The sequence below is a fragment of the Maylandia zebra genome, linkage group LG15, assembly GCF_041146795.1.
Source record: "Maylandia zebra isolate NMK-2024a linkage group LG15, Mzebra_GT3a, whole genome shotgun sequence".
Taxonomy (NCBI): domain Eukaryota; kingdom Metazoa; phylum Chordata; class Actinopteri; order Cichliformes; family Cichlidae; genus Maylandia; species Maylandia zebra.
In genome coordinates this window covers 20,322,154-20,338,970 of record NC_135181.1, presented here as the reverse complement: position 1 = coordinate 20,338,970, position 16,817 = coordinate 20,322,154, and the positions used below count along the sequence as shown (strand labels likewise).

Here is a 16,817-nt window from a genome sequence, read left to right as displayed (position 1 = left end):
CAGGACAACAATCATTATCCTATCTTAATAATCAGTAGAAGCTAAAACAGAAATTCAAATAAAAATTCTATTAATTACACAGCTTTTTGAAGAAAAAGTAAACCAGATGTTAGTTTCCTTTCTACCGGACATAGAGACAGTTTTGTGAAACTGGAAAACAGATGTGACATCTATCGATTTCATTTAAATACGAGTGCATGTAAAGACGATTTAGACAGCCTTTAAATAAAACAACAGCACAATCAAAGGGCCTTTTATATGACAAATCTCCCTTTGGAGATCAAATTATACAAATGTTTAAAGCATTAAATTACTTTCCAAGTGAGCCAATTTGTTCAGATTAAAGCGTTGCGTCAGGCAATTCCATTTCGATCGGGTTTTATTCAGATTATTGACATGAAAGATTCCAAGTAAACACAGCTATTGATGACTAATGTCTTTTCAAAATAATGGCACTGCTATTGAAGAGAGGCGCCACTGTCAGGATTGGCAAACACACAAGTCCTTTACTCTATATAAACACACACACTTATGCAGGAGGCTGCTGGGCTGTTTGTGGGCCTCAGCTATTATAGCCATTAGACAATTAAACAGAGCACCTGGAGGGGCTGGCAGTAACTCTATCTGACACACACAGACACACACACATACAGGGTCAATACAGAAATAGGACTAAGAGGCTGCCAAGTTAGCCCGAAAAAAAGACTTGGAATTTTATTTCAGGCTCCAAAGCCTGGCAAAGCAGCTTTTACTTTTTTGTGAAACACATGCTTGCTTGCAAAGACGCACCCACACTCACATGCACACACACAGCACCAGACACAGTGTAAAGCACATAACTGTGTTGGGAGTGGGCAAAAACCACTGAACTGAATCCTTAACACAGGAATTGTTAAAAGCGGAGAAGGTAGCAGAAGAGTGGATGAAGAGAACAGAGGAAAGTAAAGAAAATAAGGGGGAAGGAAATGACTGGCTTGTACAGATGTCAGAAGAGAAAGTGAAGACTAATGCTTCATCACTGCTCAGCAGTTGATGCGTGATAGCCAAAGACCTTTACAAACCAGCATTTATCCGTCGTTTTCTGAACAGCAGGATGTGGTCGCACAAGCCCCTCCTTAGAGTTTCCACTGTGTAAAGTTTAAAGACGAGTCTGTGCTGACAGAGGTAACAGGACTGACAGGATGATGTGTCCTTTAAGATACATACTGCAGGCACACTGTCCTTATAGCTAGCCAAACACTCATTTACATTTCATCTGCATACTAAACAACAACAAGCTCCACCTCATCACACACAAACACTCACCAAGGAACAAGATGATGAGTCACTTAGGACAGCAGCAGTTGCTCAGAGCAGAAAAGGTGAGTGTATGCATAATACATTGCAACAACTCTTTCACTGCACCGAAAATCTTCCTCAAAATATAGAGCTTCAGTGTTGAGTCTTTAAGGACGGGGACATCCCCAGCGTGAAAGGAAAAGTTTCAAGGTGTGTTTTAGGTTGTAATTCAAGTCTGGCTTCAAAATCAAACCATAAGCACAATTATGTCTGCACTTTATACTGCTGGTATGTCTTTACGAAGGGGCACAGTAGATCAGAAATGTATCTGGTCACCGCACCGAGGCGATACCGACTTCACTTCACAACCTCACTTGAATTCTCCAGGAGAAACTGTATGAATTCTGCCTATATTTTAATAATATCCTATGACCCCCCTACTCTGCCTTCAAGTAGAGTTAAAACTTCAAGTAATAGTTTTAACCTTTCTAAATAAGTTTTCTAGCAGAGCCCTAACTCCTCATCTTCCTATACAAATTTAAATACTTCAGCTTAAGGTGTCTGCTGATAACAGTGGCTCATTTTTCCAAAGTGAAAATGTGTGAACCTTCAGATATGGATTATGAGGCATTATAACGTGGGGAATGGGCAAGACAATGTGTTTGCCATTAGACGAGGTTTGCTGTATATACAGGGCATGCATATAACCAGCAGCTGTCAAAGATTTTGCTTTTCAGTTGGAGAAAAGTCTTTTTAGAGAACAGTCTGAGTTCCAGCACTGATACCTTGCACATGGTTTTATGAATAGGACGACATGTCCTTCAAACTGTCATGTGATGTATTTGATCTGTGGCTAAATTTCTGCCTGTTACTGTTCAAATGTACTTTGACCTGCAGTGTTTAAGCTGTATCCACATGCTTTTCCAGTCCCTGCTTTTTTGACATTCTCACACAAACTCTAAACAGTGCTGGGAGAATCTAGTTGGAACAAAACTTGCAGTCACTTTTTCTCACAGGCGTTACTAGAAAGAGTCAGTTTTATTAAGCCTGTGGTTTCCAAACTTTCTGTGCCCAAGGCAAAGCAAATAGCATGCCAAAATGTACTCACAGCCTTTATGTGATCTGACACGTGTTCAATTCTTCTTTTGATTATATTTCAGACAGCCCCCTTGTAGAATTTGCACATAGCATGACAACTGCAATTTGTTTTTTGCAAGCGTGTCACCTCTCCATTAGCATATACAGTACTTTACTCGTCTCCAATACATTATTAAACATTTTCACACAGTCCAATAAATAGTCTGGCTGCCTCTGGTTCAGCCTGAGCTCTTTGTTGAAATAAGCCACGTTTCTTTGGTGTTGATGAGTCACCTTATTAGCAGCAGCTAACCTCTCCTGTTAGGTGACATACTCGTTTGACTGGTTTGACTTGACACACATCACCTGAAGCCATATGAGAATGCTCAAAGACAATGGTCACACAATTTGGAACCATGAGTTTAAACACAGGAGGGCAGAAGGCACGTGACTGCCACTTCCTATTTTTGGACAATTACCTGCTCCTATGGATATAATCAGGCATCATGTAGGCCTATTACAGGAGAGTTTGTAGGTGAAACACTGTGTTTGTGTGCCTTATCAAACTGATACAGAAATTTGCATTCTTATGTGCAGCTTTGCCTAAACTAAGGCTGTGCTCACCTTTGCACAAACCATTTTTCACTGGTAGAAAAAAAAAATGCTTGGACTGTTTGGGCTAAAAAAGCAGCTAAAAATGTCTTTTGAAAGATAAAATTTCCACAGTACAAGATGCAAATAAATGCAAACTGTTGCCTCATCCTCTGTCTTTTGAAACTTAAAGAGACGGAGATGGCGTTTTCCCTAATGTTTGTGTTTGCATAACATTGTACGGGGGAGGGCACAGTATGGTGCACAGAATGCTGCCTACCAACAAGAGCTGTGGACAATATGCAGCTCACTGCAGACTGGGAAATGGCCTCTTTAATCTGACACAGTCATAACAAAACAAAAAAAGAAAGTGACTCTAAACAGTCTTTTTATAATTAATGTTATGACACGTTAACTATCATGTTATACAGGCGACTGCACTGCGGGAGGACCAGCTTTAGCTTGTCCACCATCACCGATAATTTTTTGGTTTTTGAGAAACAATACATCCAACTACTTCTTTCAACCAAAGCAGTTAGAGAGCTGACAAGTTTAAAAGCTAAACTATGCTTAAACAGCGTCGTGTAAAAACAACTTCAGACGCTGTGAGCTACAGAAGACAGTGCTGGCAATAATGTTAAAAACACTGGTTTACACATTCACCTCGACAGCATTATAATGTCTAATATATGTTGACATCAAATCAAATCGAACAGAATAAGAAAAATACCCTCAATCTTTCATTATACTTTCCACGTCCACTACGGCCCACTCAGGTATGAGTGACAAATTTCATCAGAAGGTGGGTGCCGGGTGCCTGCTTGTTTTTTGTGTACGCGCGGAGTTACGTGTGGAGAATTTGCATTGCAATCCACAAACTAAGCATGCACCCCAGGTGGTGGACTTCAAAGAAGTATAACAGGAATGGCTACTTGGCCATCAGGTCTCCAGCTGTCCATGTCCACAGCAACGCATAATGAAGGCTTCAAGCTGCATCTTACCTGTGGTTAGCCTACGTCAAAGGAAGTGCAGAGCACACGGGTCAGCAATAAGCCCATTAACTCAACCGCTAACAAGAGTTTATTCAATGCATTGCCAGGTTGTGTTAAAATACAAATGTAGAAAATACATTTCTCATTCTTCATAAAATTGCAAGGCGTTCCAGGAGGGGACTTTCCTGCAAATGTTACTGAAATGTTATCCAATTAATCTTGGTGAAGAAATTGTTATTAACAGAAAAGTAGCTTGCTATGTGAAAGCCCGGGGTCCTGACAGTGGGGAGGCGGGGTTCTCCAGAGAGCCTGATTTGAGTCAGACAAACAGATTGAGCTGATTGTAGGATTGTGGCGGTCACTCCCAACAAACTATTTATCCTTTACAGAGCGACCCATGCTGTATGCGCTCTGCCCATCTCAAACTCAACATGCGCCCGCTGACACGACAGCTCAGTGCAGGGCTGATCCCTTGATAACTCGATCAGATGGTGAAGTTTAGCTGGGAGATAGCAGATCTCAGATAATTTAAAAATCCTCCACATAAAAAAGAAAAAAGCACAGGAGGTCACAAAAGATCATGGGGTGCATGTAAGAGTGTGTTTGGTCAGCAAATTTACTGGCTTTACAGAAATGGCAGAAAGATAAAAGTGTGATCTGTAGAGGAGTTCAGCACAAACCTGGAGACCTGTGTGGTCCAACTGTACTACGTGAATGGCTAAAATCAACTCAGAAATATCTAGAAGGGCGCTGATACAGCACATGCCCCACCGTGAACAACGCATCCATCCATCATCTTGGGCTTATCCTTATCAAGTCGGTGATTCTCAAAACCAAACTGATGACTGCTTCCTTCATCTGTGCTTAAATTTCATACAAATCAGCTTCATATTTGTTATGTAATCTTTAAGGATATTAATATCTCTGAAGCCACTACTACAGTGTAATAAAGGTGTGATAGGAGAAAAAAAAACTTCTTTTTTTTTACTGAACTTGTTAACTGTCAGCTACTGCTGGAGGTTTCAACTCAACAGTGGTGATCAAAGAGGCTTCTTTCAGCTGCTCCCTTTAGGGGTCGCCACAACGACCATCTCTTCCATCTCCCATCCCTTGCAATCTCTGTTACACCGACAGCCGGTTCTGCATGTCGTCCTTCACTACATCCACAAACCTCCTCTGTTGTCTTCTTCCATGTTCAACATTTTTTTCTCCAATATATTCCCAATTTCACATGCTCAAACCATCTCATCGGTACAAGTACACATCTAGTCAGTACACTTCTTTTGAGTTCTTATAAGCCTTTATTATATATGCCACATGCTTTTTTCCATGATGAGAAGCCATAAAGCAACTATTATGTAGTGTTGTTTTCTAGTTCAAAGGAAGGCTTCTCCCAGAAGATTACAATATGTTTATTAGCCGCTTCGTTAAAGTTGGGGTTGGTGAAGCCTCACACGTTTGCTTTTCTGCCTTTTTTTTAATTTTTGCAACACTATGAGTTACAGAAACTGAGATTAACATGCATGTCTGGGTGAGATCTAAAGTGACCTCCGCTTAGCCTCAGTCTACTCATTTAACAATAAAACACGCAGCTGATTTTGTTTTGAAAGAAGATCACAGCTCAAAGTCTCTTACTGCCAAGCAAACAGGAGCTGAACTCATGAAGAAAAAGTTGCATTTTACTGCTTGAAGCACTACTGGATCTTTTTATGATTTACTACTGCAGGTTGTTACAGTTCATCTCAAAAATATGCTCTGAATAGAGCACCTGACCTGAATCAAACTTATAACCATGCATGCAAGTCGACACAGCGTCTGATATTTTCAAAAATGGAAGAAAATAAACAAAGTATTGTGTACAGGACTTATTATTTTTTTGTTATTGAAAACAAAACAGCAATACAATGTGTTACAACTGTACTTTATAAACACGAAAATCTGACCTCAAAACCCCACAGGGTTCAGAACCATTGTGTTTTCAATGGGACAGTCGTGTGCTGACTTTCCCCCCAGGTTATTAAAGTCGCTTTGAAAATCACAGCTGAACTCTAAAGCATAAACATCCATCTGAGATGTTGGAAATGGGATTTAGGACCTCACTAACAAAACACAAACATTAACACGGTATTATTTTGCCTAACATCATGATACTAAGTGCAGGAAGACCGTGAGTACGTGTAAATGCACATTTGGCATGGCTTAGTTTGTAAAGAGAGTGGCTTCTTGTTGACATGGTTTATTTAATGCCACATTCATGTGGCTGATGGCACGACCGCAGGGTTTCTGACTTATTCAATGGTACTTGACACATCTTAAGCTCGGCTTGTCAACCATCTGCAGTACATTGTGTCTTTAATAACAGACAATAGAAAAAAGGCTTTAGTACAGATACAGAGTGATGTATCAATAAAATCTCCTGTTGTAATATGAAACTATGCCATGTTAAATTGTTATGAAGCTTCAGTAAGCTACATCAATGTTAAATGACAAGATTTCATAAACAACTGGTCTCCATACAGTTACTTTAGTGAGTCTGTTTGTTTATTTTTTTTTTTGGCCACCGCCAAAAATGCATTTCTCTCTTGAGTAAAGTATATCCCTAAAATATATTTTCATACAACAACCCTGATCATTTGGTTGGTGTTTTTGGTATCGAGGTAAAAACCCTATTATAATTCTCTCCTGAGAGTAAAAATATCATGGTTTAATGTCAGGGATCATTTAAGGAGTCAGGCGAATCCACTGCTGTGATATTTGTATCTGCTAATATTGACCACGGGTCTACAGGCAGAGACTGACTGCAGTGCTGCCTGCAGACTGCAGCAGCCTCCTCAACGACCACCTCAAGGAATAAAACAAAGAAAAAAACTACATGCGCAGATATAATTCAGCACCCATAGGATTGGCTTAATAAACTGGAGTCCCCAGACACCGCATGACAACCCTAAAGGCCCCCTTTGTCCATGCCCCAATGTGTCAAAGGAATTTTGGAAGCACAAGGGGACAGGCACTATATTAGTTTGGTACCTTTAACCCCCTAAGAGCTGTGGTGACCCTCTTCCTACCTCTTTGCTCTCCAATGCTTTTGTTTTTATAGATTCTCCCAAGTCTTGGCACCAAAATCCATTTGCATTATATCAAGAAAAAGTCCCTCTTTGGACTTTTCAAAACATGCGTTTAGTGTTGAGATCATCACCTGCAATGCACATTTTCAAAATGACACAAACACATACCACTATCACAGTGGTTTAGATCTGATTTAACGTTTTAGTGAGGATGTTTTAGTATCAGTCGAGCGCTGCGAGGATCATAATATCACAGATGAAACAGCAGGTTGGCTGCTTTCATAAGATGCTGCCTGAAACCACCTCTGTGACTTCAAGGCTGGGATTTCCCCTTATTTCTACACACGCACACTGTGCACTGGCATAACACAATAATAGCAGACATGCTACCTGTTGGTATTTTCACCCTGCTGCAGGCAACAAGGCTAACGTTGTTTCCATCTGCTGTGACAAAAAAAACATTCAATAACGAAAAACACAGATGCTGTGACACTACCACTGTAAATAAACACAAGAGCGAATTAAGCTTCTGTTGCAATAATTAATACTATTAATTAGAGAGACGCACACGTTCGTTCTTTATTTAAAACAAATCCTTTTAGGTTAGGAATGATGGAGCTCACTGAAAATCTAGGTCACATAAAGATCTATGAAAGGATGCAAAAGGTGTGTTTTACCCCCCTCTCCCAGCCACCATCCGAGAATATACCAACTAATACCAGTTGATTCTGCACCAGCCCCTGAGACTGGGAAACTTGAAAGACAGGTAGGTCAGCCCGGAGGGGGGCAGTGGATCTCGCAAGCATTCCTGATTTTCCCCCGGTGTAGTGGAAAGGCAAAACGGTATTACTAACTGCGTTCAAAAAGCTCCCTAATTAAACTGCCATGTACACCGAAGAGCATAAAGAGATCTCTTCACGCGGAAATATGATTAGATAAACATTAACATATATCCTGTGAACTTCGGATATAAGAACCACCTCACAGTTTGTTTCGACTAACTAAAATGATTAATTGTGTACCTGGTGTTCGCCAACTCCCACCGCTCTGCGTGAAGTAAATCAGCGGTTCGGGATAACAAGACTGTCGTGGCTAAAGTTAAATTTACATTTACATTAGTTCTTTTTTTGCATTTTATGTGTGTGCCGAATAGCAGACAGGTTGTGAACAATCCCTATAACGTGTTGAGTCACGTTCTCCCATGACTCCAAACAGCCACACGCCAAGGCACATTTAAAATATTGGATTTTAGAAGGAGCTCAGCTTGACAAGAATCCTCTCCAGATCCTTACCTCCTTGATTTTAGCCCGTCTCTCCCTGGTTTCTGGGTCCTGGGGTTCTAGTCCCGTCGCCCCTGGCGGGCGGTGGTACTCTATGAAAGGTAAATTATTGCCATCCTTCGCACCTTTACCCATGCTCTCCTTTGTAACTTTCGCTTTATCAGCTAGAATGTCATTTTGTATCACGTCGGGAAGTTTTTGTAGAGTATCCTTAGCCTCTAACAGAGCCTTTTCGTGGTCTTTCTTGATTTTTGCCAGGAGCCTGTCGTCGTTTCCAGCCGAACCCGCGTCGCTGCTGTCCGGACCGGTGTGGGTGTTCGTTTCGACCGCGGAGGAATGAAAGAAAACTCCGCTGAGCAGCTTGGAGGAGTCCGGAAGGAAGAAAATTGCCCCGAAACACAGGGTTATAAAAGCGCTGAACACTAATAACAAAATAAATTTCTCTGTCAACCTGAAAGAAGTCGGGCTGGCAGACTTCCTATTCGGGGTCGCGGTAAAAGGCAGAAGAGTTGCAACTGGCATTTTCCCCTCTTCCTTTAACAACTCAAACAACACACAAAAAACGATTTCAAATGGGAGATTTAACTAGAGTCGGGCTCAGCTTCGGCTTATTCCGTTCAGAAATCCATCTCCGAGTGATACGAGCCGTGTCAGATGGAAAACAACAGCGATAAAATCTCCTGTGAAAAGTTCTGCCGTGAAGCTTGTGTCCATACCGGAGACTCGCTGCAGATAGAGCGAGTCCAACGGCTCACACAGGAAGCCACGGTAGATGGGCGTGACTGAAAGGCGCGATGACCTAATCACGTTCGTCCCTGTGAGTGGTGGGAGCTCTGATGTGGGCGTGTCCCAATAACTGCGTGGTCTAAAGCCGCTGACAGCCTCGGAAACCGTCATTTCTCACTAAGCGGGGAGAGAGTTTGAGTGGAATGTAACACACGGGATTTTGAGCTTGTTACTTTCCTAAGCAATATACATAAAAGTAGGATTTATTAGACGAAATTCTCCACCATCTCTCCAAGATACAGACAAGTAGGTCTGTATTTTAAGAATTTTAAGAATTACCTGAAAGCATCATAAAATGCCTAAGCGCCTCTCTGCACCCACCTCACTACCAACAGCAATGCATAAATGCAACACAACAATGATTAGCTAATAACATCACATACAAAACAACAACAACAATAAAACACCAATACATTTGTACTTTTATTTCTTCAAACATGTTAACGGAGCACATTACTTGTAGTAATAGTTTATTATTGTTGTATTAGCAGTTTTGCATTACAAAGTAAAGTTAAATACTACTTTTGCCACAAGCTAAATTCCTCACTGGCTCATTTGTAAGTCTAGTCCTCTCTAACAAATGAGAAAAGCATATCATGTGACTTTCTGTCTGAACTTCAGTCATGTGATCTGTTAATTTTCACAGGTTTGGGGGGATTGAGGGTGGGCAAAACAATAGCGGCTTTAGGCCCATTAAGAAAGATGATGTGGAAAAACCTTATTGACTTTTATGTTTAAAAACCCTAGAATCTCATGTTCTGCATGCCAAAGGAAAATATAATCAAAGACAAACATTCATCTTCTCAAGAAAGACTGGCTGGTGTGAACCATGATAACAACCGTCACAGGGCCTTGGTGTTTCTGGTGTATGATAAGACAACAAATGAAGGAACTGCCCAAGAGTGAATGTCCTGCAAAGATCACACCAGGGGTGCAATATGTGACGAAGGTGAAAGAGCTGAAAAGGAGGCCAGGAGAAACAGGAAACACCTGCGGATATGTCTGCAACCTGCTAAAATCTTTGTTCATGTGTCAACTTTAGGACACGTGAACACCATGGGTGTTAATGGAAAGGTACCTCAAAGAAAACAACTGGTCACTAAAAAAATAGAACATGCCCCCGTGTCTTAAATGACCTTGATGCTCATCTAGAAAACATAATTCTTAGTAAAAATCCACAGTGCTTGCAGGGAAAAGGCACTACACACAAACACAAAGCTTCACAGAGGGAGCATCATGGTTTGGAGATAGTTTGTATCCCTTCTATTATTGAGGAAACAATGAATTCAAGAATACATCAAGTAATCTTTCAGGACAATACATAGCTTCGGTCCATGACTTAAAACTTAATGGAAAGACTCAGAGCACAGAGGTAAATCAGAGCAGTGGAAAGTAGTGGAAAATGAAGTCAGAGCACTGACCTTGAGATGCTCTGCCATGACCTGAATAGGGCTATTCAACCAAGACTTTCCTCCAATGTTGATGCACTAAGGCTTTTGGAGGAAGTGGTGGTCTACATTTCCTTTTGATTGTTGTGCAAGGCTTATAAGCAGCTACAGGAAACATCAGATGGTGACAGACACTATTAAAGAAGGCTGCTAACAGGAAACACAATATAAGAACAATGAAGCCACTGTAGAAGTGCTATAAACGCCAGCTGCTCTTTATGGCCATTTGAGGCTGTTCCAAAAGGGTCAGTCCTCATAGATTCCGATTTTTTCCCGTAATGTCAAAATGTTTAAAATCTGGTGAAAGAATTTTTTTTATTAGATTTATTTATTTATTTATTTTACAAATCACTTTCTTAGATTGTCAAGGCTAATGAGCTGTTTGTTAAGACATGGCCACATTTCGTTCCAGGAAATGAAGATGGTTGTCATTATAAAAGCTAAAACAGAGGCTTCAGAACACAGAGTTTACTAACAAGAGGGAAATATCACAGTCACTACATCCATCTTTTATATCAGTCTATTGAGCTGACTTGTTTTTTCCAACGCGCTGCGATAGATTATTCAGCGTTGTAACAAAGACATCAAAAGTACAACCTTTTACGTGTTAATCAGTCAGATTGTTTTCTCTGTTATTGTGACCTGTGTGAATCTTTTGTAATTACCAAGTCTTCTGAACTGATCACTCATAAAACGTGGTCTGATCTTTAGAGAGTTGCAGCTATACAGAGAAAAATGCCAGACTTGTTTATGCAGAAGTGCAGCAAGTGACGCGCCTCATAATACACAGCTGACAGCCATTGAAAACCTCATATAATACATTTGTGCAGGGTACTGATTATTATTCATAGGCTTAACAAATTGGATAAAACCTCAGTCCCGCGATGCTCAAGAACATGCACACATGCATGATTGCACACATAGATTTTTACTGATGAGATCCATGATCTTTGTTAGTCCGTTTTTGAATGTGAGAGATAAATGGCAATCATTTCAATTGTCTCCACTGCATACTCGTAATGGCTTGAGGAACCAGACGGTTATAAAACATGCAATTTAACCTTAAATGGGACTGGAATTAGCTACAGCTAAGAGCATGTTTTATGAAAGAGAGAACTGAAATAATCTATTTTGGATTTCTTCTCTGTTACTGATGTGTGTGCACCTGATTTCAAACTGAAAAGTTCATCTTACTTGCTGGTTGATAAAAGCTTACATTTCTGTACATATCTGACAAATTACTGTCACGCCAATAGGAATCGCAGAGCTTGAGAAGTGGAAACTGTCTGGATCGAAATCTTTGTTAGTATATACCATACTTCACCTGTGGAGAGATGGAGAGTCTAATCTGGGGATGACAGATGTTTGCTGCCATTTTGAAATTCCAATGCTGGGATGACAACTTGTCTAAATGATGACACACGTCCGTATGATTACTTTCTCTCTCCGAGATTCAAGCAGAAAATTAAATCTTAGATGAAATGCGTGACATCTCAATATTGAACTAAGACTCTCTTGTGGAAACGGTTTTGACAACTGACAGTCTTTACTCCGTCACTGCGCGAAGGTTGTCTTTAGCTTTTTCAGTCGCATTTGCATTTGTATTTTTTGATAATGTATGTATCAAAGAAACAACAGCTTCCCAGTGCTGCTGTGGTTTTCTAGGTGAGGAGGAACAAGTAATCCTTTGTTGTGAGGCTGGTTTAACTTGTAGAGAAGGATAAACCCACTTTTAAGGCTCACTCAAAAAAAAAGTCCTCTCTGTACAATCCTACGCAATTAGATCTTAAAGGTCCCTAAGAGTTATTTTAGAAATGAAGAGTTGTACTTAGTTTTTTGTACTCATTTTCCTTTAACCCCATGGGGAAAGCTGTTCACGTCGACCTTTACATGGCAATTACAAATAGGACGAGGGGCATTTTTTTGTAGTCTGCAATATTTTTCATTTCACATCATAAACTATTGTGACAGCATGTCAACACTGGAGGCAAGCACTCTACCAAATCTACTGATGTCAGCAGTCCCGCATAGTAAAAATCAAAAATAATCAGCTGCAACCCCACTCGGAGAAAGTGAGAAATCTTTTGTATACATATTTTAAGTTCATATGATATGTTAGATGCGTCTCAAAGGAGATAAACACATGAAGCCTTCAAACCAACAATAACTGCGTGTCATTCTTACTGCGCCGCAATGAATTATCGTGTTTGGTAGACATCGGTTTTGAATTTTTATGCAGGAATGAGGCCTTCGCTCCTTTATCGTGATTGATGGGAGAATGAAATTTATTTATCTAAGTCTGCAGGGGTGGAACTGAACCCTGTGAATGTTATGTTGGATCACCTGCTTTAGTGGACTGCTATCATAGAAGATAATATACTCAACAAAATTAACAGAGAAATCTATGGTACAGTATATCACCAATAGCTCATCTTAGGATTGTTGTAGCAATCATGTTTCTTTCTTTTAATTTCACATCAGGCAAAGAAATTCAGATTCCTCGAGTTGGATCTGGTCTGATGTTTTCAGGCCACTATTTTTTCCTAACTTAAATAACAAGGTTGGGTTTCTTTAGTCAGCGTTTTCCTGAATTTATATAAGCCAGAACTTGTTTTTGTTGTTAGGGTATAAAAAGCAGCCACTTCATGGTTATATACGTGGGTGGATCCCTACAAATACGTGCAAGTAAAAGAGTGGAGTAAAAATTGCTGAAATTGTGACTAAATTCAGACATATTAATGCTGTGAAATTTTCACAGATGCAGTATAGGATCAAAGCAACCATTATAATCAACATCACTATCGTTCCAGTAGTGTTGCAGTGTCTGCTAGTATCCCAGCACACACTGCAACATCCTGTAACCAGCACATCCTTCTTGGTTCAAAGAGCAACAGACACATCTGAATTGTTATCTGTCCATCAGCTGGACCGACAAAGAGGGTGGTGTTCACACACCCAAACTTCTTTTCTTTGAAGGGGGAAGACAGGCCAGGTATCTACAAACATCAATCGAAATCAGATTACAACCCATTATTTTGTAACTTTTCTAGAGAGGTGAGCAGCACATGATCCAGGGAAGGATGGATGACTGAATGCACTGGGTTTGCCCCCACCCACTGAAACACGAGGAACACACTCCTGCAATTGCAGAGGAGATGCAGAAAACAAAGGCAGGGCCAGTGCAAGAGGACAAAGTGGTAACAATAAAAAGATAAATAGGGCTGCATAATTGTCTTCTGTTTCTCATTTTTAGACAATAACTTTAATCACTTTCTCACTCGGTGTGCACTCCAGTTCATCTCCCTACTATGGATTTCTCAAATGTACACTTTTTTTTTTTTGTTGCCTGTCCCGTTTGGATCTTTAGCCATCAGAATTGTTGTCTGAAGGGCAAGAAAGATGCCAAGCGGATCTACTTTACCAACTGAATTATCATGGCCTTGCCATATTGGTCCATTTGATTGATCTTTATTATAATTATGTATTTATTTGATTTGATTTTTGGTTGTTACAGACGGGACAGACATGACTGGGGGATAGGACAGGGAGAAAGAATGAAAGAAATAGAGGGAGAGAAAGAAAAATAGAGGGGAGAAGAGATGGTGAGAAAGGGGGGAAGAAAAAAAAGAAAAACAAACAAAACACCAGGATCACCTGTATGGAGATAAAAAAAAAACACAGAAGAGAAAACAAACAAAAAAGAGCAACATAATAAATACAACACCATCACAATAAACTAGCTAACAGTAGATAACAGTAGATACTAAATATTACATGTTATTGTGCAGCACGCAAGATCGACAGTAGTAGTTTGTGTCTGTGAACACCTGTGTGGATCAGCACGCTTGTATTCAAAAGGTTTCTCCATGTAACGATCTGCTATGTATGCTTTTTAAAACATAATCTGCTGATTACATACTTGGTTACACTGTGAAATTTCTTCACACCCAAACAAGGGTAACTAAAACCACATTAAAATACACTGAAATACATTTTAGTTTGTCTATCCATGAATTTCCTTAATCGCTTCTCTTATCCAGTTGCTTAAAACCCACAGTGCCCACTTTTAGTTCACAGAACTAAAAGCAACAACTAGACGTTTAAAAAAAAACAAACTGAAATAATATTTTGTGTTTGCAAAACGTGCCATAATAAAACTCAGGAAATATTCATTCATAAACATTGATTATTACAGTAGTGTATTGGAGTGTCTAAATGGTTGCGAGTCAACTGGTTTCACAGCGTGGAAGTCAGGAAGTGGATCCCAGTGCAGGAATCAGGAGACAGGACTTGAACTCAAAAAATGCTTTTAATGCTGAACTCACTTAAAGCAAAACATATGCTGAATGGGGAATTTAACTGTCATGTTCGGAGGCAATAAGACACAGGGTTCTCAAGCACGAACCGCTTTTTATTGAATTGTAGCAGCAGTGTACGTCGCTACATCAATTTCTGGAAAACACATATACACACCGGTCTCCTAGCGACCTCTAGTGCCTGCCCTCATGGTAGCCTTACTAGGACAACATAAACAGATTTCACAACATCTCCCCCTTTAACAAAAGTACTTTAAACATAAAACAGTGTTGTCAGAACGCAGGACATCACGGGGGTAGACTACCCTCAGTCCTGATAAGGGATTATTCTGCCCTTAGAACATAGAAAGGAGATAGTCCTCAGTCTCTGAATCTGAGAGGTACTTTAATCTCCCGCCCCCTGGAAGTCACTCTCACAGGTGTGGTAGGGTGGAGAGGAGACCCCGAGACAGGGATTGGCAATGTCTGCCTTACTGGTGGTTCTTGGGAAGCAGCCGCCCCTTTAGTTGGAGTAGTCGGTGTAGCTGGAACAGTGCTCTGCTGCTGCTCCTCAGGATCAGCGGTGCCTGGGACAGGCTGAAGGTGTCGTCTGTTGCCGCGAGTCACGTTCCCATTCGCCATCTCCACCAAGTAGGATCTCGGCTCCTTAGACTTACTGATGACCTTAGCTGGAGTCGTCCACCCCTTTTCCCCGTCAAGCTTCACTACAACATCCTGGCCTGGGAGAAGCTCAGGAAGTGGACGAGCTGAATGTCTGCGGTTGTAGAAGAATCTGTAAGAGTCCTTAGCTGCAGCATCTCTTTGGCACACCGTGTCCCTATTGACTGGACTGGGCAGCAATGTCTTTTCGAGTACTGGGACGGTGGTGCGGATTTGACGTCCTGTCATAAGTTGAGCTGGGCTTGCACCGGTTGCTGCAATTGGTGTAGAGCGGTAACTCATTAAGGCTAAGCAGGGGTCAGGCTGTTTGAGAATGTACTTGGCCGTTTGGACAGCTCTTTCAGCAGCTCCATTTGACTGGGGGTAATGAGGGCTCGACGTAGTGTGGGTGAAGCCATAACTCAGTTTGAAATCTTGGAACTCTGATGATGTGAACTGCATCCCATTATCACTGACCAGTTCTAACTGGATGCCCCATCTAACGAACATGTGTTTAAGCTTGTTAATGACCTGTCTGGTGGTTGTTGTAGAGAGGGAAGCAATCTCAACGTCTCTTGAAAAATAGTCAACAACGACAAGAAAGTTCTTACCCTCAAGCTCGCAAAGATCAGCTGCAATCTTTTGCCAGGGGCCATTGGGCAGAGGAGTAGTCACGAGAGGTTCCCGTCGCTGTGTAGGCTTGTGCTCTCTGCAAAAGTTGCATGACCTCACCTTATGTGTTATTTGAAGTCCAATGTTGGGCCACCACACTGTTGATCTTGCGCGCTCTCTACATTTAGTTAGTCCTTGGTGGCCTTCATGTAATTGGTCAAGGACACTGGGTCTGAGTGCTGTGGGAATTACGATGCGATCGTGGTAGAGCACTAGACCATCTGATTGTGAAAGGTGGCTTCTGGCTGCATAAAAGCCTTGCAGTGGTGAGCTCTTTGCCATTCTCCGAGGCCACCCTTGTCTGGTGAAGATGATTGCTTTTTGAAGCTCTGGGTCCCTCTGTGTAGCTCTACGAATTTCCTCCAACTTATGTGACTTGATAGGTTTGCTTGTCACTACGTTGCTCACATATGCCTTGACCTGGCTGTCTGTCTCGGACGGGTAGCATCCGTGCAGTGGATGTCTGGAGAGTGCGTCCGCCACCACTGACTGTTTACCAGGAACATGCTCAGCAGTAACATTGAATCGCATCAGTCGCATCAGCAATCTCTGACATCTCAGTGGCGTTTTATCAAGGTCGTATGAGTTGATCAAAGGCACCAAGGGCTTATGGTCAGTTTGTAGACGTACATGACCCATGCCTTGGATGTAGCGGGTAAAACGTTCGCAGGCC

At 41.2% G+C, this 16,817-nt stretch overlaps 1 protein-coding gene across 1 annotated transcript in view; it reads right to left on the bottom strand.

The window, feature by feature from the left end:
• The window catches only part of man1a1 (mannosidase, alpha, class 1A, member 1), a 165,630-nt gene extending 156,605 nt beyond the window's left edge, over positions 1-9,025 (bottom strand). The window contains exon 1 of the mRNA XM_004550657.3: positions 8,296-9,025. Within this exon, the coding sequence (XP_004550714.1) occupies positions 8,296-8,805 (510 nt within the window). The 5' untranslated portion in view covers positions 8,806-9,025. The remainder of the gene's footprint in view (positions 1-8,295) is intronic.
• Positions 9,026-16,817: the final 7,792 nt, after the last annotated feature.